Source organism: Amblyomma mixtum, chromosome 9 (genome assembly GCF_055824585.1).
Source record: "Amblyomma mixtum isolate Tamu chromosome 9, ASM5582458v1, whole genome shotgun sequence".
In the NCBI taxonomy this organism is placed as follows: Eukaryota; Metazoa; Arthropoda; class Arachnida; order Ixodida; family Ixodidae; genus Amblyomma; species Amblyomma mixtum.
The window spans coordinates 116,401,278-116,427,574 of NC_143020.1; the positions used below are offsets into that span (position 1 = coordinate 116,401,278).

Here is a 26,297-nt window from a genome sequence, read left to right on the forward strand (position 1 = left end):
AAAAAAAAGGTTTTTTTAGCTAGAACAGCGCTTTTATCATCATAATATTGTCAGCGGTGAAGTACATCGGAATAGCTAACATGTGCTAACTAGCAGGCTTGTTAACCAATATTTAATAGTTAACTTTTAAACTATTACCGTTGGGCTCCTTAATTTTTGAGAGGCATGTAGCCCACCGCAAGTAATGTCCATATTCGTTTTTACAATTTCGAGAACGCGATTTTCCTCGGCGCTGTGGCCCAACAAATTCTGGCTATTTCGACGAGTTCCGTGCACTGGAGAGGTTGCTTCGCCTGCAAGCTTCTCGAAAGCCCATGCATTTTGGCGCGATGCAGCCGAAACTTTTTGGGCCACAGAGCCGAGGGTAACAGTGTTTTCGAAATTCTAAAACAACTGCCATGGATGTTACTTACGGCTGGCTACATACGTCTCAGTAACTAAGGGCTCTAACTGTAATAGTTGAAAAGTTAACGATTAAATATTAGTTAACCAAACTACTAGCTAGCATGTCTTAGCTATATTCTGATGTACGTCTCATATGACAATGCTATGCCGAAAAAAGCGCTGTTCTCACTCAGAAATCCTATTTTAAGAAAAATAGTGCAGAGTCTTAGGTGAAACATCCTGTATATGAAGCGTGGAGAAGGCAAGTACACCCGAGTCGCGATTTATCAAATGTATTGCTTATTATTCGTGCAACGTGTGGCTATTTTGCTGTCATACACGCTGTCGTATACCGGGTGTTTCACGGAAGACCGAGTCATTTTCAGAAACAGGATTTTTGAGGTAAAAATGTGGTTTTCGTGGCAGGCATTGGAAGGGTTGGCGGACACCAGCAAAACGGTGAATTATCTTAACTGGGTAGCTGGTTAACCAATTTCAAATGATTAACTTTTTAACTATTGTAGGTAGGTGCCTGGTTGCAATGAGCGATTTGTAGCCGGTCGTCAGTGACCGCTATACCAGTTTTTAGAGTTTCGAAAACTCGGTTACCCTCGGCGCTGTGGCTCGACAAAATTTGGCTATTTCGACTAGTTACGTCAACTGGAGCGGTTGCTTTGCCTGCATGATCTTCGAATGCGCATGTATTTTGGCCTAGAAGTGAGAAACGAATGAAGCTCCTGCGAGTGTTCAACGGTGTTTTCGCAGCGCGCGATATCGCCGAAAAACGGCAAAAAGCGCGGATTCTCAGCAGCTTGCCAAGGGTCGAATCACCACCGGAAACACGGGCTCTTGCCTCTTATTTCTTGTTGTGCGTGATTGCAAAAAAACTTACCTGCGTATGAAAACTTTATTGGGGAGATTCAGGAACCAGTTCTTAATAATAATTGCCATTTGTTTCCCACTTTGGCCGTCAATTGCGTCGCAAAGAGCAGTCACGCTGCGCTCAAACCGAAGTGTCTACCCTGGCGTACCAAAATGGTTAGCGCGCTTTGGCGGCTCTTTGAGCGAGTCCTGAGGCTTCTCTCGGCAGAATGGCCTAGCAGCAAGAAACGAATAAAGCTCCTGCGAGTTTTCAACAGTGTTTTCGTAGTGCGCGGTATCGCGAAAAACGGCAAAAAGCGCGGAATCTCAGCAGCTTACCAAGGACAGAATCGCCACCGGAAGCACAGGTTCTCGCCTTTACCTCTTGTTGTACGTTTGCGTTTGGTCAGAACTTGGCGAGCAGAGAGCTTCGGCCGTACCCAAGTTTTCAACGGAGCCACGGGCACCTTGGCAGGGTGGCTTTGCAACATAACTTTATTGACTCTTGAATAGTTTGCTTTACTGCAGAGCAGTAATGTAGTTAGGTGAATGGGTACTCCAGACTCACAACTACCATGTCCTCTACCCCCAAATTCCTTGCTGCTGTGGTACTCTACGGGGCACCTTTGTGTCGCAAGTGACGACAGAACTTACGTTTATTCCCTTTACCATACTGTACGGCGCTGTTTTAACCCTTCTAAGCATCATATCCGTGACGGACGCACAACGCCACCTGTCTATGTTTTGTTGCTTAATTCGAAAACAAGGCACGACGACGATAGCTGACTGGGATTGCTAAGTGATTTAAAATGACAAACGTTTAATAACGGCCTGCTCTCTATGCAGAAAGTGTGTACTGATATTACAAGGAGTCTAAGTATTTCTAGTTCTCATCAGAGTATGCCATATTTAGTACAAATCTTTGCACCGAACTTCTACACGTTCAATACGAAGGGGTGTGTTAAGATTCTACAGTTCCCACGGTATTTTCTCTTGAGTTTCTGTAAATATTCACCTGACGGCACTGTGAGTCATATAGCGAACGACATAGCATGCGGGCTTCACATTCGGACACCTGGCAGCGACCACCTCTCGCCTCCCACTCACGCGATGGCGGCTGCACCAGTCGCATGACGACCCAGAGGGCTGGCGAGAATTGGGAGCGCCCGGGAAACCCGAGAGCGCTAGCCAGCAGGGATGCCAAGCGGGAGACTACGACGCCGGTGTAGGGTGTGTGTGTGTGAGGGGGGAGACCCTCGCAGCCGCATCGGCGGCCATCTTTAATTTCCAGGTGCGCGGCGCGCTCCGGGTCAGCGGCGGGAGCAGCAGAAGCCGTCGCGGGGAAACGCCCGAGATGACGCGCTGAAAGTGGTCATTACCCGATTATCCCGCAATTATCGATTCACGCCTGCCGGCAACGCGGAGTCACCTCCCCTTCTTCCCCAAAGCGCTTCTCCCGTTTTCCCCCGCCGGGAGAAGCAAGGACAACGGGGGGTGTAGCAGTGGAGGAGGAGAGCCCGTTTTTAATTTGGCGCTCGCCGGCGGCACCAGCGGCGTCCTCCCATCTGTTTGTTTTCCAGTCTCCTCAATCTCTCGCCCTCTCATCGCCGTCCGGGCCCTCCTGACGCGTCGTCTCAAAATTGGATTGCCGACCCCCGCTCGCGCCCCCTCTGTTCGGGTGTCCCCCTTCCGTACGCTCGGCGGCGCACCTTGGATGAAGGAGACTATGCGAACAGGAGAGGATGACGCCCCACTCTCCGGCGGTGGCATCTCAGGCACGCGCAGTGGGGCACGCAGCATCGCCGAGCAAGGAGAAGCAGCGGCCGCTGCGTCGGCGCACTCTCTTCTTTCGCACCGCGCGAAACACGCGTCCCGAGGCAGCGCCGGCGACGTCCTCCGGCGCTGCAGCTTCCGGCCGCCAGGCGGCGAAGCGAGCGCTTGTTCGCTCGCTCGCCCGCTGTGCGTGCGAGTGATGTGTGTGTGTGTTCGTGACCGATCGATATACTATATACGCGGCCAGTCCGCCCGCGCGCGCTCGCACGGACCACGCAGATTAGAGTCCAATTTGCGGCGCTTAATGAGATGCGGCCGAAGGCGAGAGGGGGAGAGAACAGCAGCGCCAGCAGCGGAGGAGGAGAAAGAAGAAGCGGGAGACGGGGGGTGGCCGCCTTGAAATTGGAAAGTCCGCGCAGAAACCTCCCGACTGTGCGCAGCCTCTGGTTCTCTTTCTCTCCTCACCTCCACCTTACCCTCTCCCCTTGCTTCTTTCCCTCCACATCCTCCCTCGTTCCTCAAGCTAGAGTGTTCGGCGTAGAATCTGGTTCCCCGACAGGCGTCTCTCCTTCTCCTCCACTCTCCCTCGTGGGAAGAGAGTGAGGAGGAAGCCGTCGGCAGCCGAGCGACACTAATCTCCATCAGTGAAATGGATCCTCGCTCGAAGCGGCTGCGGCGGTGGCGGCGCGCCGCCTTTTAATAAAGCCGCTCACTCGGGGTTAATCCGCGCCGCCCGCCCCCGCTAATCGGCTCGCCACGCTCGGCCAAGTCGGGGTCAATAAGCCGGCGGCGTTATGGGCGCCTCCTCCTTTTCCCCCGGGCCACCACAAAAGCGCCCCGGCCGCCTCAGGAACGCGGTGCACGCCATGCGTGCCGGGCTTCGAATGCGTCGCGGAACACGTCACGGGTTCGGTACGCGAGTTCCTGCGCGGCCACCGGGCCAGCTGCGTGGACGAGCGTCGTCTCTCGTTGTTCTCTTCTTGGGACGACGAAGCGAAGCTGCGTTGCGAAAAAGCATGCTGTGCGGAGTCGCTCGTGTTGGTCGCGTGCCTTTCGAGTGCGCTGCAACGCTCACTTCAAGTTCAGTCGAGTTGTACGGCCTCTTTTTTTGCTCTAGGGGAAGAGGGCTACAGCACGCAGTGCATCGCAGTGAAAGCAGATATTCTAGGTTTGTTGCATGGGACGGCCCGTGAGACTGTGAAATGGGAGAACGTAATTCTGGAGTGAGGAGCGGTATGTACGAAAAGGTTGTGCGCTGACTTGCAGCTGTCATTGCCATTAGTCCCTTATACTTATGGTACTGGTGCTGGTTAAGGAATTTTATGGCTCAATTTTCTCAGTACTGTGTTAATATACTATCATTATTATCAGTGGTAGCAGCCTAACTATGTCTACATCAGGACAAAGGCCTCCACCATATCAATCCAAATGCGACAACCTGGCACTTGAAATCCCGCTACTCTACGTCATTGCGTGATAAATACACGTACAACATGCGCAAAGTTAGGAGCGGTACAAAGAAATTGATTACAGATTGTATGTTTAACCTGTCCGCGTGCTTTATCGTGTGTTATCAGTGAAGTAAGGGAAAACAGTGCTTAAAGATCACTGTGGGTGGTTGGGTGCACAGCGCGAGCTAGACGACGGACAAAAGCAAGAAGACAACACAGACGAGCGCTGTCTTCTTGCTTTTGTCCGTCGTCTAGTTCACGCTGTGCCACCCACAATGAATTATTACCAACTCGGCCAGCTGTTCGTCCTTCGTAAAGATCACTGCAGATGTTATCATCGTAATCTACACGGCAGGCCACTCCAGAAGACAAATATGATAATGAAGTGAAGCACACGTAAAATTTACAAACACGCTATAAATGAAATGCGTATCCTTATAACGCACAATCGATTGCCGCTCGCGTTGCATTTCTTTTTCATGAAATGTCATGTTAAGGTATGTGCGCTTTCAGAAAAAAAATTACACTTCAAAAAGCACCTGTACGTACGTTCTACGCTTAAGTGCGCGGTGCTGCAGTAATGAAAACAGTAAAACCGACGCATTCATTTAATGTGGCAGTCGCGTCATGTTTAACGTCATACGCATTAAAAGCTTCGCGGCATATGGATCTACCAAATGATGAAGAGGTGACAACCATAGCTATGGAGCCGCAGGTCGCCCGATCTGTTCGCCGCTACAAGTAACATGGGAGAAGAAGCGGCGAAGAAGCCAAACATTCTGTGAGGGTAAGCGCGAGCTGCCCCGTTGTCTCGTGATCAGGATTGAACCGAAAGAACAGAGGGCGCACATTCCAAAAGTTCCTGAGCGGAAGTCAAGGAGGGGCATTACATAGTTACGATAAAGGAACAGGTAAGGGGAATACAGGAAGGTGCTGTTAATATGAGTAGTTAAAGGTCTTCGGCCATAGAAATCTAGAGGAATACTCTACAAGCTATCGAACGTACAAAAATGTTTCGTTATGTTGAGTGCAAGAAGCTTCGAACAGATACCTGCGACTTTTTTTGTATTTATCGGCGACGCAAAGAAGCCACATCATTTTTTTTTAACAGCGCTGGTGCCTGTGTTTTATTTATAGAGGGAACTTCAGTGTATAGATGGTTGGTATCTGTTCCCACTGATGCTGCTGCCATCGCTTAATTACTGCATCACAATGGCATATCATCTTACAAAGCTTAACTTGACAAACGCGCATGTGCTGTAACGCTTAAACATTAAGTAATTACGCATATCGATTTAATTTGTCCTTTAAGTGCCACTTCGGATGGGATTGATGAGATAACTTCCCTAATTATGGTGTGAGAACCTTAGGCGAAGTTGTGTTCTAGTTATGATGCACGTGCCCTCAAGTGCTCCAGCGACAAGAGGTTTGTTTCAAGCTCTCCCAGTAGCAAAATGCGATGAAAGCACAGCTCTGTCTGTTCATTTTTTAATGTGTCTTGGCGTGTGCTTTGCCATTCCATAACGTTGTTTTCGCACTTAGCGGCTTTACCTGTACGACACTGCCGTTTAAATGTTTCAATGTTCGAACCAAACGACACTTCACAAACTCTTGAACCCAAACGCATGTGCCGTCACCTAAACTTTCTCCTTGTTTTACAAGAAATTTCCCACCTTCCGACCTTCGCATGTCATGCGTTTCATGTTTCAATTTTCCTTTTTGTTGTTTCGAATCCATCCGCCGTGGTGGCTAAGTGGTTAGGGCGCTTGACTATTGAGCTAGAGTTGCCGGGTTCGAACCCGGCCGCGTTGCGATGGAGGCGAAACGCAAAGACAGCCGTGTTTTGTGCGATGTCAGTGCACGTTAAAGATCCCCATGTGGACGAAATTACCCGGGCCCCTCCACTACGGCACCTCTTTCTCTCTCTCTTCTTTCGCTTCCACCTTCTTCTCTTCTCTTACGGCGCGGTTCGGATGTCCACCAAGATGTGATACAATTACTGAGCCATTTCTTGTCCTCAAAACTCATTTTCAATTTCCAATTTCAATTTAGTATCCGCCGGCCGCTGCAATTCTTCTTGGCGTCCTCCTGTAAAGCGTGCTTCTTCTTTCACGCCTAAGCTTGCGGTGAAAACAACTCTAACATTTTGTGCGAAGCATTGTTTGGAGCTTTAGATAACGAATAGAGAAAATTATCAGCGATTGCTTACAACTTCGTTTTTAACACTGGCTCGATGACGACAGCAATAGACCGGAGAACTTAAGCTTTGTTTTTGAACAACATGTTTCTCAAACATATAAGCTCGACGTTTAATTTTAACTCGAGGTCTTTGTGCATTTGGGTCGTTTAGGGCTATGTGATGCTACGACCTGCCGGTAGTCCAGGTTACCTTCGCAAATACGAAATTGCTCCACCATAAAGCGTTTTTTGCTCTAATAAGTTGGCAGCATGATGTTTCGAGGGCCCGGAAGTTTATCAAGCTGCCTATTTTCCCTTGTTGGTTTTGTCAGAGGGTAGGTTCTGGGTTTCGCTTGTAGTAGATAGTCACCACAATCGCAACGTATAACTTGCCAAGAAGTAATTATTATAAATTAATCATTTATAATTACTCGCGTTATGATCGTCAAGGCAACACCGCGGGCGCGAAAGACGATTTATACCGGAAGGCCCCGGATCTGATTTCGGCCACGTGGGGTTTTCTGACGTGCATCGAAGTTACAGCACACGGCAAAATACAGCCGCGCCGGTCGGAAATCGAACCCATGACCTCGAGCCTAGCAGGTGAACGCCATAGCCATTAAGCCACTGCAGCGGGTTAATCTTCCGTCCATCAATTGGTTCTACAGACTGATATCCTCTAAAAGATATGAGTTCACGTTTCACGTAAGCTCGCCATCTATGCAAAATTTCCTTCTGTTTTTCAAGAACCTCTCAAAATGCCTCAGTAGAAACAGGGCAGAGAAGATGGGCTGCTTGACAACATAAATCAAAGGAAAAATAACAAGAGTTGGTAAGGGATCATCACTCCGGTAGCCGACGTTTCGACAAGAGGACTTGTCCTCGTCTGGGCGAGGACGAAGACAAGCGCTCTTGTAGAAATTTTGGCTTTGTTGGCATGTTTCCCATGGTGAAGGAAATACGTGCTAAACGCTTCAGTTTAGTTATTTAGCTTTTCGGTTGCAAAGCACAAGGTTTCTGGTTTATGGGGGTCTAACGTCCCAAAGTGACTCCAGCTATGAGGGACACCGTAGTGAAGGGCTCTAGAAATTTCGGCCACCTGGGTTTCATGAACGTGCACTGACATCGCACAGTACACGGGCCTATAGAATTTCGCCTCCATCGAAGTTCGGCCGCCGCGGCCGGGATAGAACCCGCGTTTTTCGGGTCAGCAGCCGAGCGCCATAACCACTGAGCCATCGCGGCAGCAGCAAGGCAGAAGGATAGTTATTTTCACTGTATGCCACAGGTTTCTATGCGAAACCCAATGAGCCTCCTTTAAGGAGACAACGATGACACCTCCATCCAATCTATATTCTCAGTAAAAACTGAGTCTGTGGTTCTTTCTGACTATTTGATGTTTATCCGGCAGCAAAAGGCTCATTTATTGCAGAGAAAATTACATTTCAAAATTTCCTACCATTCGATTTAAACTTGGGCCGTATACACCGAAAAGGACTCCGTGATCACTGTTTTGAAGTGAATGGTGGTGCAGCCTTTATATAAAGCCTCAGGGATCGGCGCAAAAACAATATTGTGTCGACGCACGCGGTTTACTTACGAAATCGGCCGGGGGCGGAGACACCTGTATTTCATTTTTTTTTTTTTGCCTTCTCTTCCTTGCAAAAGCTTCCTTTCCGGTGAAAGTAACCTCTTTGTTGTTAGAATGCGGTAATCTTTTGATACAGACTTTTTTAAAAGCCACTTTCAAATAATTCTTTCCGCACGGGCATTCTGCGCTAATTTTCATCTGCAACAATTCCCGCTAAGGAGACCACACGTGCTTGAGTGTGTGCTAACGAATCCACTTCCGTGCGCACACGTCGTGCGCATGCACATAAGCGCACCAGAGGTCGGAAGCGAGAGTATACCTGCGCTACACGGTCCGCGGCCGCCACCACTCGGTGGCGCTAGTGAGCGTGAATAACGAGGCTCACCGCATTGCACGATACACGTTGAACATGAGAGGGGGGGGGGGGGGGGGGGGGAGGTTACAGGGCAACCCACCGGGTTTGCTGCCCGTTGTTCCCTGCCCCGTGTAACACGCATAGTGGCTCCCCCGTGCGGAATCGAGAGGAGCACCCCGTGCGCCGTTCGTATGCATATTCGAGCCGACTCAACCCTCTCGGAGCACCCCCTTCTTTTCCCGTTCAGCGGACACTAGTACGCGTGTAATGCAGGTAGGAAAACCCGGCTCCGCTCTCTTGAGGGGCAAGTGCGGCGCGAAATCCAACCCCGCCGAGGTCACGTGCTGCAGTTCGGTCACTAGCTTGAACAGAAGAGGGGCGGTTGTGGAGGCCGATATCGCTTTTCACAACCCTTCCTGGATACTTCACCGCAAGGCTTTGCGAGCAAGCTGTGCGTGTGTGTGTGTGTGTGGTGCCGCAGGTTTAGGAACCCAGTGTGCAGTGGATCAGATCAAAGGCTTCGGCTCGCATCTTGTTACGAATGTTTTCTCGGTTCACTGTTTAATATGGTCGGTACAATTTGTGACGTCACGGATGATGGCTTGCCGCTGATGTATCGCTGGTTCACGGTAATGGCTATGCATGGAGTTTCTCAAAATTGCCTTCATCGGAAAACATGTGCTAGCGTCTCTGGGAGTAATTCAAAGAGCTCTTCACTTCATTTAACGCAGAAACGCCGGAAAGATGTGATTTCGTAATTGGGTTGGCTAGTGTTTTTGCCGAAGACGTGTATTCTACTGAGGATTAGAAGCTTTGGGCCGTTTTTCTCTTTCATAATCTATTTAACGCAAATAAAGGTCCGTTGTTGGATTCGAATAAAAAAAAGAGTATTTCTTGGAGGCTTGGCTCGAGAAGAGTCGAACTGCTACAGCTGAATCCATGCTCTCTACCCAGCCGTGTCCAAGCCATATACGCAGCCACATATAACCGACATTCCAGCGTCTGTACACGATGAACAAACTATTGCAGTGTCTCTTTCCCTCTGATTAATTTTTAGAAACTCTATGGTGGTCCTCAACGTAAGGCATGCATGGTGAAGTGGACAAATAGCGGACAAAGAAAAACACAATCATGTTTACTTATCATCACTTACCACCGAAAAAAAAAAACAGCATCGCGCGTGTCGAAATTAATTTGAATTTTCTAGATGAATGTGGCGACGTTGCAATCTGTGCTCTTAGCCCAATGCATGCCCGTATGGAGCTACCCTAAAGTGCGCTCCAAGTGCTGCCCCCGATGTGTGCGACCATTCAAGTGGCGTGCGGCCTCTTCTCTATGCAGGTTACCCCGGCACTGGTGCGGCCGACCTCTGCGAAGAGGGCTCCTCTCTGGCCAGGAAGAAGAAGAAGAAGCGCAGGCACCGGTGGGTGTCCACGCCGTTTTATTGTGTCGTGTCAGCGACTGCAGAGGGCGCGACATGCAGTTACGCAATGTGAGCGGCCTGCTGGTCGTCTACCCCGAGCAGAGCAAACGAGAGCGCGAAACGCGATACCGAGGAGAGGAACGCGACGAACACTAGTTAGAAAAACAAGAGTATAATGAATGTCAAGGAGCGCTCTTTCAGTTTGTTTATTTTGGGTAATAGAGCCAGGCGTTTGCGCAAGATACTTGACTGTTTCGTGCACGTCTCGGTCTAACAATTTCAAGCTCAATATATGATTTCGATTCAAAACATATATTTCTCAGCCTAAATAGCCTATCCAGGCTTCAAGAAAGCCAATTCGTTAGTTTTCCAACTGGAAAACACGAATCTTTGTTGTTTGCAAGTACATACAAAATGTCTTCAATTTCTAAACAAATCATACTTATTGAAACACCAGGTTTCATAAAATCAACGCCCTGGGAATTGTGCGGTCATTTTGAATTTCGAAGATACGCAGGACGCAAGAGCTGCAGGGGAAAAAAAACTGACATTAGTACTGGTGGCAAAATCGTTCAGTAAGAATGTGACGGAAGGCGTGCTACTAATCTGGTTACACTCTCAACACAAATGATACGGCTATATGTAAGTAAATAAGGAGCAAGTTGTTCTCTATAGCGCACTGCCTTCAATAACAGAAAATGCGCTAGAGGTGTCAGTTTACTCCCTATTTAGTCTTTTTTGTATAGAGTGTATCTTATGTAAGATTTTTTGCTGCGTTCGCTACTTGACATAAAAAAACGCCCTTTTGTGTAAGGCGAACTATGCTGAATTCGCCTGAAACGAAAAAAAAAATTGTGCTATCTACAGAGCACACTCTTGTAAAAAAAAAAAAAAAAAAAGTAGAAAGCTGGGGATCCGTAATGTACGCATTTTTTTTTTGTTTTTTACAAAGCGCCCTAAAGGGTTATTATCACACTTAAAGATTTACGCGATAAAGCGAACGAGAAGGAGTCGTGCACACCGGACATGCCGCGCCGGGGTCCCGAGGGCGCAGCACGACCCTCATATCCGTGAAGTCGTGATGAATCCGGTTTCTTTTGTACGGGTAAACGGAGGACAGAATTACATGGAAAAGCGCGATAGACTGCTAGGGAGATATATGGCGAAGAGTTGCCGCTATGATGAAGCACAGGGCACAATGATACGCTCCAGCGAAGTTAGCCCTAAGCGTGAAACGAAACCGCCTTCTACTAACTGAGGACGTAGTTGTCCCCATTTCCGAGTTCTTTTTCAGTTCGGTACGCGCAAACCTCACACTCTCTCCTCTCGAGGTCACCTCAGGTGTTCCGCAAGGGAGTGTGTTGGGTCCCCTACTGTTTTTGGTTTATATAAATGATTTAGTTTCTGCCATTGATGAAAATGTAAAGGTTAATCTGTTTGCTGACGACTGTATGCTATTTAAAGAAATACGTTCGGTTTCGGACCAAGCCCTGCTTAATACTGCTTTAGATGATATTTCATCCTGGTGTACGAAATGGGGAATGTCACTAAACCCTAAAAAAACTGTATTTATGCGTATCACAAGGAAGAAGGTGCCTCAAATGTTTAACTACACCCTCAATTCTACAACTGTAACTCAGGTAACCAAGTACAAATACTTAGGCGTAATCATTAATGACCAGCTCACATGGAGTGACCACATTAGTCATATAACTTCTTCTGCAATGAAAAAACTGGGATATTTAAGACATAAGTTAAGGGGAACACCAAGCAATGTAAAGAAATTAGCGTACGAATCCATTGTTAGGCCGAAACTCGAGTACGCTGCCGTGGTATGGGACCCTCACACGAAAAAGGACATTGCACAGGTAGAGAAAGTTCAAAGGCGTACTGTGCGCTTCATTTACAATAAATATAAAACCTCCGAATCTCCATCTCTCCTTATGCAAACAAACCAGATAAAACCCAGCGTCCGAAGAAAGATAGCAAAAATAGAATTTTTGTACTGCTTAATTCAGGGAAAGTTTGGCATCTCGGCAAGTCCTTATGTTACTCCATCATCAGCTGGAAAAACGCGACACACACACAACTATAGCTTAACTCCTCACTTCGCAGAAACAAACTCCCATAAGTTTTCATTTTTTCCGAAAACAATCAGTGATTGGAACTCACTACCGGAAGAGGTTTTTACGTGTCCTAACTTCAAAGAGGCCATTGCCAATGTCTTTTAACCCCTGAAAATGCCCTTCTGAAACGTGCATTTGTGACTGTTTTATATGTGACGAAGATGTATATCGGAGTGCTTTTATATCTGCATGCATGAATTTTAAACATATGTATGTACGTAAGATGTTCTGTAGCCATTTCTTGTACAATTTGCTTTTGCCCTTCCTGCTTGGACCAAAAAAGGTCTGCTGTATCATGTAAATAAATAAATAAAATGAGCCCTCAACTATTGAGCTCGATGCCCACGTGCATGCCGCAGTATACGCCGCTCGCTGAACGCACAATTTCCTCTCCAGATGGATGGTTGGATGAATGAGTATTAGGAGCGTCGCCTTTGAAATGGAGTGATGGCAGACGCCGCTATGGTCGGTGTCTCTTTCTCTTTATATTTCACTAACGTATCTGTCTGTCCTGATGGTATCATAATACATTCGCCATTTTCCTGGTTCATCATCATCAGCCTGACTACACCCACTGCAGGGCAAAGGTCTCTCCCATGCCTCTCCAATTAACCCTGTCCTTTGCCAGTTGCGGCCACTGTATCCCCCCGCAAACTTCTTAATCTCATCCGCCCAGCTAACTTTCTGCCGCCCCCTGCTACGTTTGCCTTTTCTTGAAATCCACTGCGTTACCCTTAAGGACCAGCGGTTATCTTGGCTACACATTGCATGCCCTGCCCAAGCCCAGTTCTTCCTCTTGATTTCGACTAGGATATCATTAACCCAAGTTTGTTGCCTCACCCACTGTGCCCACTTCAGGTCTCTTAACGGTGCACCTATAATTTTTCTTTCCATAGCGCGCTGCGTTGTCCTTAACTTAAGCTGAACCCTCTTTGTTAGCCTCCACGTTTCTGCCCCATAGCTGAGTACCGGTAAGATACAGCTGTTGTATACTTTTCTCTTGAGGGATATTGGTAAACTGCCATTCATGATTTGAGAGAACCTGCCATGTGCGCTCCACCCCATTCTTATTCTTCTAGTTATTTCCCTCTCATGATCCGGATCTGCGGTCACTACCTGCCCTAAGTGACATATTCTCTTACTATATACTTCCAGCACCTCGCTGTCAATTGCGAACTGCTGTTCCCTTGCTAGGCTGTTGAACATTACTTTGGTTTTTTGCATGTTAATGCAGTTATTATTAACAATTACTGATGATGATGATGATGATGACTGGACAGCAGCGCCGCGAGCGGCGCACATAAGAACGAGGTAATGCGTACACAGAGGAGGGGGGCGACTCGCCGATCGAAATCCGCATCGCCTCGCAGGACCATCTTCACGAGCTTCCAGCTGGAGGAGCTGGAGAAGGCGTTCAAGGAGGCGCACTACCCGGACGTGTACGCCCGGGAGATGCTGTCGCTCAAGACGGACCTGCCCGAGGACCGCATACAGGTGATGAGCCTCCCGCTCTGCGCTACCCATTCATTCATTCATTCATTCATTCATTCATTCATTCATTCATTCATTCATTCATTCAGTCAGTCGCATAACTACAGCAGCCTTAAGGTCGTTAGTGTAGGGGAAAGGGAAAGAAACAATAGGATGAGAGCACAGATGACAATACGAATTCAGTTGCAAACGACGACGAGAAAAAAAGAACTGACGTGTACAAGTGTTTAACATGATGTTTGCATCTTTCAATCACACTGTAGCAAAGAGACTGGAGTAAATAGTATAGTGCAGTGTAGTGTAGTATACTTTTGTATAGTATAGTGTAGCGTAGTGTAATGTAGTATAGTATAGTATAGTATAGTATAGTATAGTATAGTATAGTATAGTATAGTATAGTATAGTATAGTATAGTATAGTATAGTATAGTATAGTATAGTATAGTATAGTATAGTATAGTTGTTTATTGTGGTTTAGCGTCCCGAAGCAACTCAGGCTATGAGGGACGCCGTAGTGAAGGGCTCCGGAGATTTCGACCACCTGGGGTTCTTTAACGTGCGCTGACATCGCACAGCACACGGACCTCCAGAATTTCGAGTGTAGTGTAGTGTAGTGTAGTGTAGTGTAGTGTAGTGTAGTGTAGTTTAGTGTAGTTTAGTGTAGTTTAGTGTAGTGTAGTGTAGTGTAGTGTAGTGTAGTGTAGTGTAGTGTAGTGTAGTGTAGTGTAGTGTAGTATGCGCACTGCATTCTTGCGGAGCAGTAAGTGAGTGTCGTCCCCAGTCGGCCGCATCGCTCCGCGCTAATTACACGTCCCCAGCTCGTTGGTCAACAGCCCAGCGCAGGCGCTCCGTTAAACGCGCCCTGACACGCGGCTACAAATATCCCCGACTCAATAATGTCGCTCTTACATCATCGTCCTTGTTCTTTTTGCCCTCCTCCTCCCTCACTGCCGTTCTCCTCTCTTTCGCTGCGCCGCCAGAGCAAGCGGCGTTTCGGCCCGCCCGGGACCCAAGCCTTGATCAAGGCAGCCCCCTTGACTCACCCGTGAGCCCGTCGACGCGCCGCTAATTGGATTGCCGCTCACTCGATTAGCGCCCCAAAACGTCGGCTCAAATTAAGTTTGCGCCGCCCACGCTACGAGCGCTCCCAACGCGCACGCGGGTGTCCGACGTCGACGACGCGAGCGCGGACGACGTGACGTCGTGCGGCCGCTCGAGCTTCGGCCGCCGCGCCAGAGGGAAACGCGGCTCCTGTTTTGCCGGATCGCGGGATAGGACCCAGCTACCCGGCTACTATACCCACCCCGCTGGCTTACGAGCTATGTCGTTCGGCTGTTATGGCCAAGGCCGCGGGTTCAAATCTTTGCCGCAACCCCTTACAAAATTTTTAGACAGTCTATAGACTGTCCATAGACATTTGCCTATAAAGTCTGTACACTCTCTATAGACAAATCCTGGAGAACAGTCAACAGGCAGTACAAATGCTATAAACAGTCTAAAGACAATCTATAGATTTACGGTCATACACTTTCAGCAGACTTTTGTCTATAGACAGTTTACGGACTATGAATATGTAAACTGAAATATATATAGGAAGGCAATATAGTTTATATGGAGCTATAGACTTTCTACAGACCATATTTATAACGGACGGCCGCGTTTCGATGGAGGAGAATTATGCAAATATGTTGAGCATTCTTGGGAAAAAATTTTGAATATTAGATTATTGTAAGGTGCGGTTATGGAAATATTCAACGTAATGGTCCAGTCTTTCGATGCGTACCAAAATCTTTCTTTCAAATGTTTTCTGTCGCTCGCATCGAGCAGTTAAGACTGCCGTAGAAAAAAAAAAAAACGGGAAACGTTTTCGAGGATAGCAAAAACGTTAATAGCGCAAAAATGCGAGCCTTTCGAGGGATATGAAGATATATTGTTATACTGAAATCTTACGATACATGAAAAAAAAACTGCGTTCATAAACTCTTTTCTGTTTAAAAACTGTGTTGTCCAGAGTTGCTGGGTATAAGACGCCCGTGCGCTCTGCCATGTCGACGCTTGTTAGAGAACCCCAGGTGGTCTAGATTAATCGGGGCCCTTCACTATGGCGTCTCTCATATTTTTCTCCGGTGTTAAAATGTGGGCGTGTTTCTTCAATGCATATACGAGTAAAGCTTAAAATGAAATGGGCGGCTGTAGAAAAATGAACACGAGAAAAGTGATCAACGGTATTAAAAATGTTTGCGCATACTTCAGTGCCGCTGACTATATCCAGAAACTGCATGGGGTCAGTCATCAACGTCTTCTGTTGAAACGAAATTGATTTAGGTTACTAAAACGAAACGCTTTAGGACTGGCTACGAAGCCAGCTAGCTAAGCTTCACTGTGCTTTACACTGTAAACGTCCTCGAATATACGCATTTGTCAGAATTCTGATATGAGCTCGAACAATCATCGTCATCATAATTTATCAACCCTTAAAGGTCTCGTTAGGGACATTACATAAGGGGGGGGGGGGGGGGGGATAGGGGGTGCTGCGCCTCTGAAGAAATGTTCTTCGGGTATTGTTACTCTTATAATGGCAGCTGCCTTCAAGGCATCTCGCTCTCGCCTGAGTTTTTTTTTTTCTTCCGTGACTTCAAGCACCCCGCCATTTCGTGCTGGTCATTTTAGGATCTGCGGATTAAAAACGCCCACAAGGTCTGAAAAAACAAAACAGAGCAAACAATACAGAAGTGACAATGTAGTTGGCACAGCGCAAAACGAAACTACATTACACAGCTCTCGATAAAGGCCTTTCAATCTTCTAAAGCTAGTAGGTCTGTGGCAGACATGTGCGCTACAAAACCGAGAACCCATGGTGCTGAAATGTTTCCTCTAGGACCGCGGCATCCGTGGGAATTCCTTGATGTTACTATGAATACTAGATTCACTACTAAACTGACTGACTGCACTCGTTCTCGATGGTGTTTGCTTTTCTAAATCACTCACTGCAAACCGCCAAGTACCCAACGCCGCTAAAAACCGCCCGAGTAGTTCCAATATACAAGGATGGAGACAGCTCAAACCCTTCTAGCTATCGACCTATATCAGTCCTCAGTGCTGTTAATATCCTTTTCGAAAAAATTCTTGCAAATCGAATTAATAGATTTCTAGAAAAATACAATATAATTTGCCCACAGCAACACGGCTTTCGGCAGCATCATTCAACATCAACTGCAGTCCAGTTATTAGCCGAAAAAATAAATTGTGCTTTAAATAACAACAAACTTGTGGCTGTGGTCTTTCTTGACCTAAGAAAGGCTTTCGATACCGTTGACCATTCCATCCTTTTGTACAAGCTAAAACACTACGGCTTTAGAGAACGGGTTTTCGAGCTGTTTTCTAGTTACTTCGATCAACGTCATCAGGTAGTCGTAATGAATAATGTATCATCGTCACCACAACGTATACACACGGGCGTACCCCAAGGGTCTGTTTTGGGACCCCTGCTTTTTTCTTTATATGTTTCCGATCTTCCACGTGCACTACATTTCGGAGATATGCTGATGTACGCCGATGACACCGCTATAATTATTACAGGAAACAACATCGAGGAAATTGAGTCCAAAACGAACTTAGATTTAGCAAGCATCTCTAACTGGTTTTCAGCTAACAAGCTGTCTGTTAATGTTGAAAAAACAAAATATACTGTATTTCACTCCCGTAGTAAACAAGTAGATATTAACTGTATGAACATTTCCATTAACAACTCTGTACTGCAACATACACCTTTTTTTAAATATCTTGGCGTAATATTTGATAGGCACCTGCACTGGCAAAATCACATATCTGCAGTGGGGGCGAAACTGGCCTCCGGGTGCTATCAACTGCTACAGGCACGTGACTTCTTTGATACAAATATTTTACGCATTTTATATTTTTCCTTCATCCACAGTCACCTTTCTTACTGCCTAGATTCTTGGGGATGGACCTACAACAGTTATATCGAGCCAATCCGAAGATTACAGAAACGATCATTAAGAGTCATAACTCATTCTAAACCGGATCATCCCAGCAAATCATTATTCGAAGACTTACAGATACTACCTTTCGATTCACTACGGCTACTGAAAACAGCTACTACCGTAAACAGCGTCGTAAGATACAACCATCCTTTCCATATATCCCTATTTAACATGTCATCACGTCCCACCAGGAATGTAACGCTTGGAAACTTTAATCTGCCACCCACTCACAACGTATATGGAGAACGACAGCTCGCTTTTATTGGTGCAAAAATATGGAATACCCTTCCCCACGAAGTAAAATACGCTCAAAATTTCACTCCTACAGCAAAAAAATTCTTTCAGCACATACATACTAAGAACTAACTCTTACTCAACCTGCTGCGCGAATTCGTTGTTATTATTATTATTATTTCTTTTTTGGACATAGGCGATGTTTTTCATATTATATAGTTGTTCCGTGTAATGTTTTTAATTTTTTCTTTCTCCCTTTTCTGCGCTTGTATTCATACACATGTATCTACCCCGCTGTTACAATTTCTAATTGCTTTGTACTGGAGTGTCTGTATGACTGTATTTCATTTTTTGGACCCATGACTAGCCTACGGCTACGGGTCCAGACAGTGTTGGACACATCTTTGTGTACTTTTGAATGTAATAAAGAATTTGAATTTGAATTTGAATTTGAATTTGAATTTTCTGTGCTTGCAAAACTATAGTTCCTGACTGCATTGTTTGTCTCTCAACTTATCTGTGATCATAACCTTATTGTTGCGCCGTTAGGTCGTCGCTTGTTATTTGCTGTGCTTATCATTTATATTCGATTTACTATGATTATGTCTGCTCGCTGCTTTAGGCTTATTTTTCATTTACTTTTACCACCTCTGGCGTGTGAAGTATTGTGTTCTCTGTGTTGCGCATTGTATGCTGTAGCGTTTTTTTTTTGTTCTGCGTTATTTCACCACTTCTACAGTGCGAGTGCTTTATTCTTTCATGCGAAAAGGAGTAGTCGGCGCCGCTTTTAGGCTCCAACCTCTTCTTACCCGTCCGTGTAAATAAAAATCAAAGACATTTGTCGTTTGATTAAGTAAATCACAAGGCAGAACGGAAGCGTCTTCAGCCGGCAGTTTAAATCATGAGTATCGGGAATCGGCCAGGCTGATGATCGTTCGGCACATTGTTCTAGTGCGACGTGGCACAAAGGGCGAGCAAAGAAAGACGGCACGGGCGGCTTCTAACACGTGGGAATTTATTGAAAAAATGTATGATATTAATACAACAACTCAAACACAGCATGGGCTGTCAGACAATATAACAACAAAGGCAAAACTAAACGAGGAAATAAAATGGCAGATACTTATCCGGGTGAGCTGTCTCTCTCTCTCTTTTTTTCTGTAATGGAACCGAACGTTTTGCGACACGTGTCCTGGGACTTGGCGATTAGGCACGGCTCCACGATTTCTCTGCTAAGCTGATTGCAGTGCTTGAACACAATAGTAGCACGTTTCAAATACGGCGAGTAATTTGTTTTTTTTTTTTTGCGCTTTCCTCTTATGCATAGCAGTGCAACGCAAGATTAGTTGACGGCTATCTATCAAAATACTTTTTGTGCCTTTCAGCCGCACGCATTCCAATCTCCGAGAGGCTTCTAGTTGAGCTCGCAGTGCGCGCGCTTCGTGCCGACTCTACCTGGGCGGCGAGGTATAGGGGGCGCGCGGGGCGTATTTTCCTCAGTGGCGGGGTAAAAGAACGTGCCCGTGCGCCCTGCCTGGAAACACTATCCTCATTACAGGAGGAGCCCGAGGCGCGCTTCTCTCACCGCGAGAGCAAGGGTGAGGAGGAAGGGGGGGGGGGGGGCGTAACCGAATCCTGTGAGCGAGGCACTAACGAGCCGCCCCATTAGCCTAATTGGGCGTCGCCGCCCGCCGTCGCTGTCGGAGACCGCTTCGCGTTGTTTAGGGCCTCTCTACGCAGAAAACGCTGGAGACGACGTAGGAAACAGCGCCATCTACGGGAACGAAAGAGAACAAGTACAGCAACAAAAAAACGCTGCAGACGACGTAGGAAACGGCGCCATCTACGGGAACGAAAGAGCACAAGTAGAGCAACAAAACAAAGAAAGAAGGAAAGGAAAGAAATGAGAGAAGAGGGACGGACGGGGTGGTTCTTGGGTTTTAAGAGCTCTCGAATCGCGCCGCACATAACTATGCGGCATGTGCGCGCGCGTGTCTGTCGGCAAAGTAAGGACGTCACTCGGCAGCGGCGAAGGCTTTTAGAGGTTGGAGTAGTTTTCAGTCGCTTTCACTTTCCATGCGTCGAGCAGAAGGTTGCGCAAGAATTCATAAAAAAGAATAAAAGAAAACAGGACAGGGCGCGGATAACGAAATGAACGCGAAAATCTGCAAAATAGCAAAGAGCGACGACTCTGAAGAGATCGAACAAGCAATTTTCTTGCTCGCCTGCACGTAGGCGTAATGCAGAGCCGTGTGTTTAACGTCCCGCTTGCACGGGACAGCTCATTGCACTCTCTTGTGGTCGACTCCCTTTCTGCATCTCGTTAAATGCTTTCCTCCGTAATATTACCTCGAGCCTTCAGTTATCTTCAGCAAGCTTCCTTCTGCAATTGGGCTTTTCCGCATCTGAATTGTTTAGTTTTTCGCTTTAAAGCCCATATCATATACCTTCGTCTGCTGTGCACTTGATTTCAGATGAATTGATTTTCGGACACGCATTAGGAGTAGCACGAACACGTGGAAACAGCACAGCACACATTAACAGAGAATTTTGGCATTGCACGTAGCGCTATCGCTACCATTCATCGGATAGCGCACACCGTCAGTGCGCATTTGAGCGCGCCAGCTGCCGCCAGGTCCCGGGAAGCTACGCGCACCCCTGCCGCGTCTGAACCAGTCAACGCGTGTGTACTGGGTGCGCGCGGTAAGCGGTAGCGGTACGCGCTATGCTAAAAGTCTCTAGTAACATCTGCCTGCCACTGATGTTGGACTGACGTCACCCTGTAGTTTGCTAATAGGCACCACTGATGATGTCTATCCGAGCGATGCAATATTTCCTCTCTGCAACGTAATTGCATAGTCGCTTTTACAGCGAGTACTGTAAGCGTCGAAGGCAGTATTGGGTTTCCCTGCCTGAAGCGCGAGCAGGCTTGTCCCTCCTTCAGCTTAGAAGAGAACAGAAGCGGCTGTATCTTTTGAATTATATAAATGAATTACCTAGTACTTGTTGACAAACAGCGTTACACAACAGAGAAGCCAACAGCCACAAAAACCAAGGAGCAGAGGGGATTTTTTTTTATTTGTAAACATAAATACCCCCGAAAGCAGAAGATTTGACAGCCGTGGCCGTAGCTCAGCGGTAGAGCACCGGACGCGTAATTCGGAGGTCGTGGGTTCGGATCCCACCGGCGGCGTGTAGTTGTTTTTCTTCTGCTTTTCTAATCAATTAGTTTAAGCGATAAGCGATAACATGTTCAGTAATATTCTAAATCGAACAACAGCACAAAATAAATTACAAATAAAAAAATCCTCTCTGCTCCTTGGTTTTTGTGGCTGTTGGCTTCTCTCATATTTATAACGAGCCCCTCATTCCCCTTCCCTTGTTTGCTTAAGCGTTACACAAGGGACGATGCATCGCTTTTAACTTGCCATAAGCACACCGTATACGCGTGAGGGAGGTAAAGTTCTGAAAAGCCTGTTTCAGACACTCCTATTTCCTATCAGCAGCACGAAACTTGAATAAGTTGCCAGGGCATGTTGTCACGTCGTCAACTCGCGAGTAGTTTCGATCCCGTCTTGAAAATGTGCACAAAAATAGAATTTAAAGCTATGTTTATTATTTGTTCAGCTGCTGTCTCCGGTTTTGTAGTGCTTATTAACGGCGCTTCGCATAGAACAGCGCTCCTGATGTCAGTATGCAGAGCTACTTTGCCTTGTTGTCACCCTTGTTTTTTTTTTTTTTCGTTTTCTGTGCAAACCCCTATCTTGGTTTAAAGGTGCACTGAAGAGGAATCTGAACTTGTCTTTTTGCCGCGGGAACTCGATCTACACATTCCTAGCATTCTTAGAAACTGCGACTTATTGCTCTGTATGGCCGATTTCCCAAATTAAATCGAATTAACGGCCGGCTCCCGCCCTTTTTTTTGAATTCTGCCTCGTACGGTGGGCGGAGTCGACCAACGCGTGGAGTGCCTTTCACCCAGTCTGGTGGCGGCTTGCCGCTTTGCCATCGGCGGAGTAATACGTAGTAGTCCGTAGTAGCAAATAGTCCGCGCGTATTTTTATTTCTGCGGGCTTATTTTGCGGCTATATTATCTGCGAATGAAACTATTTATTCATGGAAACCTAAAAAACAAAATAAAGCGAAAGCAAAGCCTCCACGGAGCTGGCTGAAAGGAACTTCACGCGTTGGTCGACTCCGCCCATCGTACGAGGCAGAATTAAAAAAAAGGGCGGGAGCCGGACGTTAATTCGATTTAATTAGGGAAATCGGCCATACAGGGCAATAAGTTGCAGTTTCTAAGAATGGTAGGAACGTGTAGATCGAGTTCCCGCGGCAAAAAGACAAGTTCAGAATCCTCTTCAGTGCACCTTTAAGTTAGGATCGATAGTATGTCCAAATAAATAAATAATAATAATAGTTTTCGATCTTACTCATTGCGGCGTTTGCAGACTCGGCGTCGAATACAAGCCTAGAAATTTTGCCACGTTCTTGGTTTACTGGTTTATGGGGGTTTAACGTCCCAAAGCGACTAAGGCTATGAGGGACGCCGTAGTGAAGGGCTCCGGAAATTTGGACCACCTGGGGTTCTTTAACGTGCACTGACATCGCACAGTACACGGGCCTCTAGAATTTCGCCTTTATCGAAATTCGGCCGCCACGGCCGGGCGCCGTAACCACTGAGCCACCGCGACGGGTTTTTGGCACGTTCTGCAGGAAAAGAATCCCTGCTTCTACTGTTGGAAAATTCTCAAAACCAACTCGTTTCGTTGGCAGTGCTTGGCCGTCAGTGTTTTACTACACTGTTTAAGGTAAAATCAGTGAAATTCTTTCAATGCATTGTTGCAACCATAAAACGATATTCGCTTTTCTGAGCCTCGAGTTCAGACGTTATTGAAGTTAAACTATTCCGAGTAAAGCGAACGTGCCCAATCGCCGAGGTTCTCCTCTTTCGCCGTAGAGTGTACCGTTGTCTGTCTGTGTGTTGGCTCAGGTGTGGTTCCAGAACCGGCGCGCCAAGTGGCGCAAGACGGAGAAGTGCTGGGGCAAGTCGACCATCATGGCCGAGTACGGCCTGTACGGGGCCATGGTGCGCCACTCGCTGCCGCTGCCGGAGTCCATACTGCGCAGCGCCAAGGAGAGCAGCGGCGACGACGCCTCCACCTGCGCACCCTGGCTGCTCGGTACGTGCTGCTGCCGCCGGAACACACATCCCCCTATGCGCTTTCCCCCTACGCTTTCCCCCCCTATCCTGAAACCAAGATACGGACGCCATTACTTTACCATTGGTGCAAGAATGTCTGTCAGTAAAGCTGCCCATAGCACAGCAGTCGCATCTAAACCTGTGAGAATGTGGGCAGACAAGGGAAGGGGAAAGAGAGTTCACGTTATGACGTACAGTCTTTGTCAAAAGTAACCAGGCTGCATGGTTTGCTTCTCATTCGTATAACAGAGCCCTCAAGGCTTCCCTAAAGAACAAAATGTTATTTGAAGGTGAGAACAGGGGTTCTACTTACCATACGAGATTAAGAGCTTGAGGGCTGGCATAATAGCTTTAATATACGACTGAGAAGAAAAACGTGCAGCCCGGTTACTTCTGACAAAGGCTGTACATCACGGACGCCAACAGCCACCGAAACCAAGGAGCACAAGGGGTGTTATATTTTATACATATAATTTGTGGTGTTCATGAGCGGCAGATTAAAGATTAATTATTTTAAAGATAATTGTTTAGAAAGCAGGACTAAAAAAACCACACGCTGCCGGTGGGATCCGAACCCACGACCTCCGAAGTTCGCGAAATTCGGAGAAACCGGGCAGCATGTGGTAGTTTTTTCTGCTGCCTTCAAATAAATTACCTTTAAAATAATTGACCTTTAATCTCCCATTGAGGAACACTACATATTATATATATATATATATATATATATATATATATATATAACATCCCCTGTGCTCCTTGGTTTCGGTGACTGTTGGCTTCCGCCATGCTTGTGAGAATGTGCGACATAACTTGCTCTGACAATGCGACAAGTGCGCTAGAAATCAATGTCGTGATTTAAGTCCCGGTAAAAGCTTAGCATGAAGGCTGCTTTCTTGAATGTGCTCAACTGCAGACGGAAAATCTCCGCGACAATATTTCCCACCGTGAGACAAGCTCCTTATAATCTGGCTTTTCTGTTAGACAGCCGTGCATTAGGAAATGCGATCTCGCGGGTTGGAGCTGTAGTTTGCTCATGACTGAAGAGTACTGGCAACGCGAGAAGCAAGCACGAAACAGGCACATTCAAAGCAGGATTGAAGAATTACATCTTGCGGAACAATAAGTATATCCATCACACCAGAAAACGCTGATCCAAGTGCGTGAGCGTCTACACCTTAGCTGAATAAAGAGTTTAGTCGCTTTCTTGGACGCACAAGCGCAGGTCTCGAGTGTTCTAACTGATTTGTTTGAAACGTTAACTTTATATTTGTACGACTAATTGCGACTGGCGGCAGTTACAAATTTATATTCTTAAGGCAGGCGATTCTGAAGCTCTGCAGTATGCCCCGTCAGTCCTGTCGTCATTACCAGGAATTCGGGACAGGCCCAGTCAGTGCCACTAAGCCCGGTGGCCTATCACGTTCTTTTCAACAGCAACTTGGTTATTATCTCTTTTTCTTTCTTAAATCTCGAATGATGGCAACTCACTATTTCTGAATGTTCAAAGCCATGCAGCCAGTGGTGGCAGCCAAACGAACTACTCTATACACACAAATAACGCATAGGTATGTGAGAGTAAAAAGAGGGTGAGCTGTCCTCTAGCGCACTCCCTTTGGGTGGCGCCACCTGTCGTGAACAGAGCGTACTAAAAACGGAGTGCGCTAGAGGAGAGCTTACTCCTTTTTTATTCCTTTGTGTTTAGACTGTAGAGGCGCTTGATCCCCAGAATTCCTGGGAATGCTGTGTCTGCTCAGCTTTTTTCTCTGTTCACACTGCCAGCGCTGTTGAAGCACGACAGTTAGCGTGCGGAGACGAGATTGACGGGCACGTACACACGTGCGGGGCAGAGTCCCAGAAATAACGCCTATATGGGACTAAAAATGGAGTAAACTGCATGCCCTCTAGCGCACACCCTTTGGGTGGCGCCGCCTGTCGCGGACAGAGCGAACTGATAAAAGAGGGCGCTAGAGGACAGCTTACACCCTTTTTACTCCTTTGTGTTTAGAGTGTATACGGGCGCTTGATCCCCCCTAATTCCTGGGAATGCTGTGTATGGTTAGCCTTTTTCTCAGTTCACGCTGCGCGCACTGTTGAGGCACGACAGTTAGCGTGCGGGGAGGAGATTGACGCGCATGATGCGCACGTGCGGGGCAGAGTGCCAGCAGCGGCGCTGACGGAGCCCAGCCTCGTGCTGCCGCCTCGTTGCCGCAGGCATGCACCGCAAGTCTCTCGAGGCGGCCGAAAAGCTCAAGGGACAGGACTGCTGCAGCGACAGCGGAGGCAGCGTGGCTGCGGCCTGCTCCTCGCCCCCGCCCGCGTCCAAGGCGCTGAGCGGGGGTAGGCCTCCCGACATGGCGGCCGCCAGTCCGCAGGCGTCGACGCCGCCTTCGTCGGCGCCCTCCTCTCCGCCCCCTCCTCCCGCGGCGGCTGTGTCGACGGCGTCGTCGACGACGACAACGAGACCGAGTCCTCCGGCACCCTCTGCCCTCTCCCCAGCGGGTATGAATCGAGGGTCGCGCATGTCCCCTACACCTACCTCTATTCCTCGCTCCTTCGGCGATGCGCTGCGTGTACTATATACAGGGTGTCCAGGCCAAATTTAGCCACAGTGTGTCCAGGCTAACTTTAGCCACAGGGTGTCCAGGCTAACTTTAGCCACAGGGTATCCAGGCTAACTTTAGCCAAGGGTTTGAAAATCCAGGGAACCCCACTGCTCCGTCAGGCCGATATGTCGACGGTGGTTGTGACGCCCGCGCGAGCCAGTCCGCAAGCGTGACGGCGACCACCGTCGACATATCGGCCTTCCGGAGCAATGAGGTCGTCGCGCCTTACGAGCAGCTGATTTCGTTCACTCAAGCCACGGTTAAGAGCAGCACAATCGTGGCGCGCGAATGCGCTAGTCACGTGATTTTTTTTTATTTCGCGGACTTTTTTTGGAGCTTGGAAAAACGATACACGTCAGGCTTTCTTTATCGCAAATAAATATACCTCAAATATTTCATCTTTTAACCCTTTTCTAAAGTTAGCCTACACACCCTGTATATGCAATAATGAGCAGAAGAAGTAATGAAATTTTATTTTTCCATAAACTCCACCTCACAAAGGCAGAATACAAACAGGGGCGGATTTTTGGCCACTTCTTTGAAGGGACCGGTTGGTGGTGGTCCGTCGTGTATATTCACCATGCATTTTTTCACCTTCACAGCCGAAAACATATATAGGTC

At 47.3% G+C, this 26,297-nt stretch overlaps 1 protein-coding gene across 1 annotated transcript in view; it reads left to right on the top strand.

Moving 5' to 3' along the window:
* Positions 1-26,297, top strand: part of LOC149330894 (visual system homeobox 1-like) — a 68,084-nt gene that overhangs the window by 38,506 nt on the left and 3,281 nt on the right. The window contains exons 2-5 of the mRNA XM_089561624.1: positions 9,935-10,016; positions 13,513-13,636; positions 22,864-23,053; positions 25,285-25,572. Coding sequence (XP_089417750.1) covers positions 9,935-10,016; positions 13,513-13,636; positions 22,864-23,053; positions 25,285-25,572 — 684 coding nt within the window. The remainder of the gene's footprint in view (positions 1-9,934; positions 10,017-13,512; positions 13,637-22,863; positions 23,054-25,284; positions 25,573-26,297) is intronic.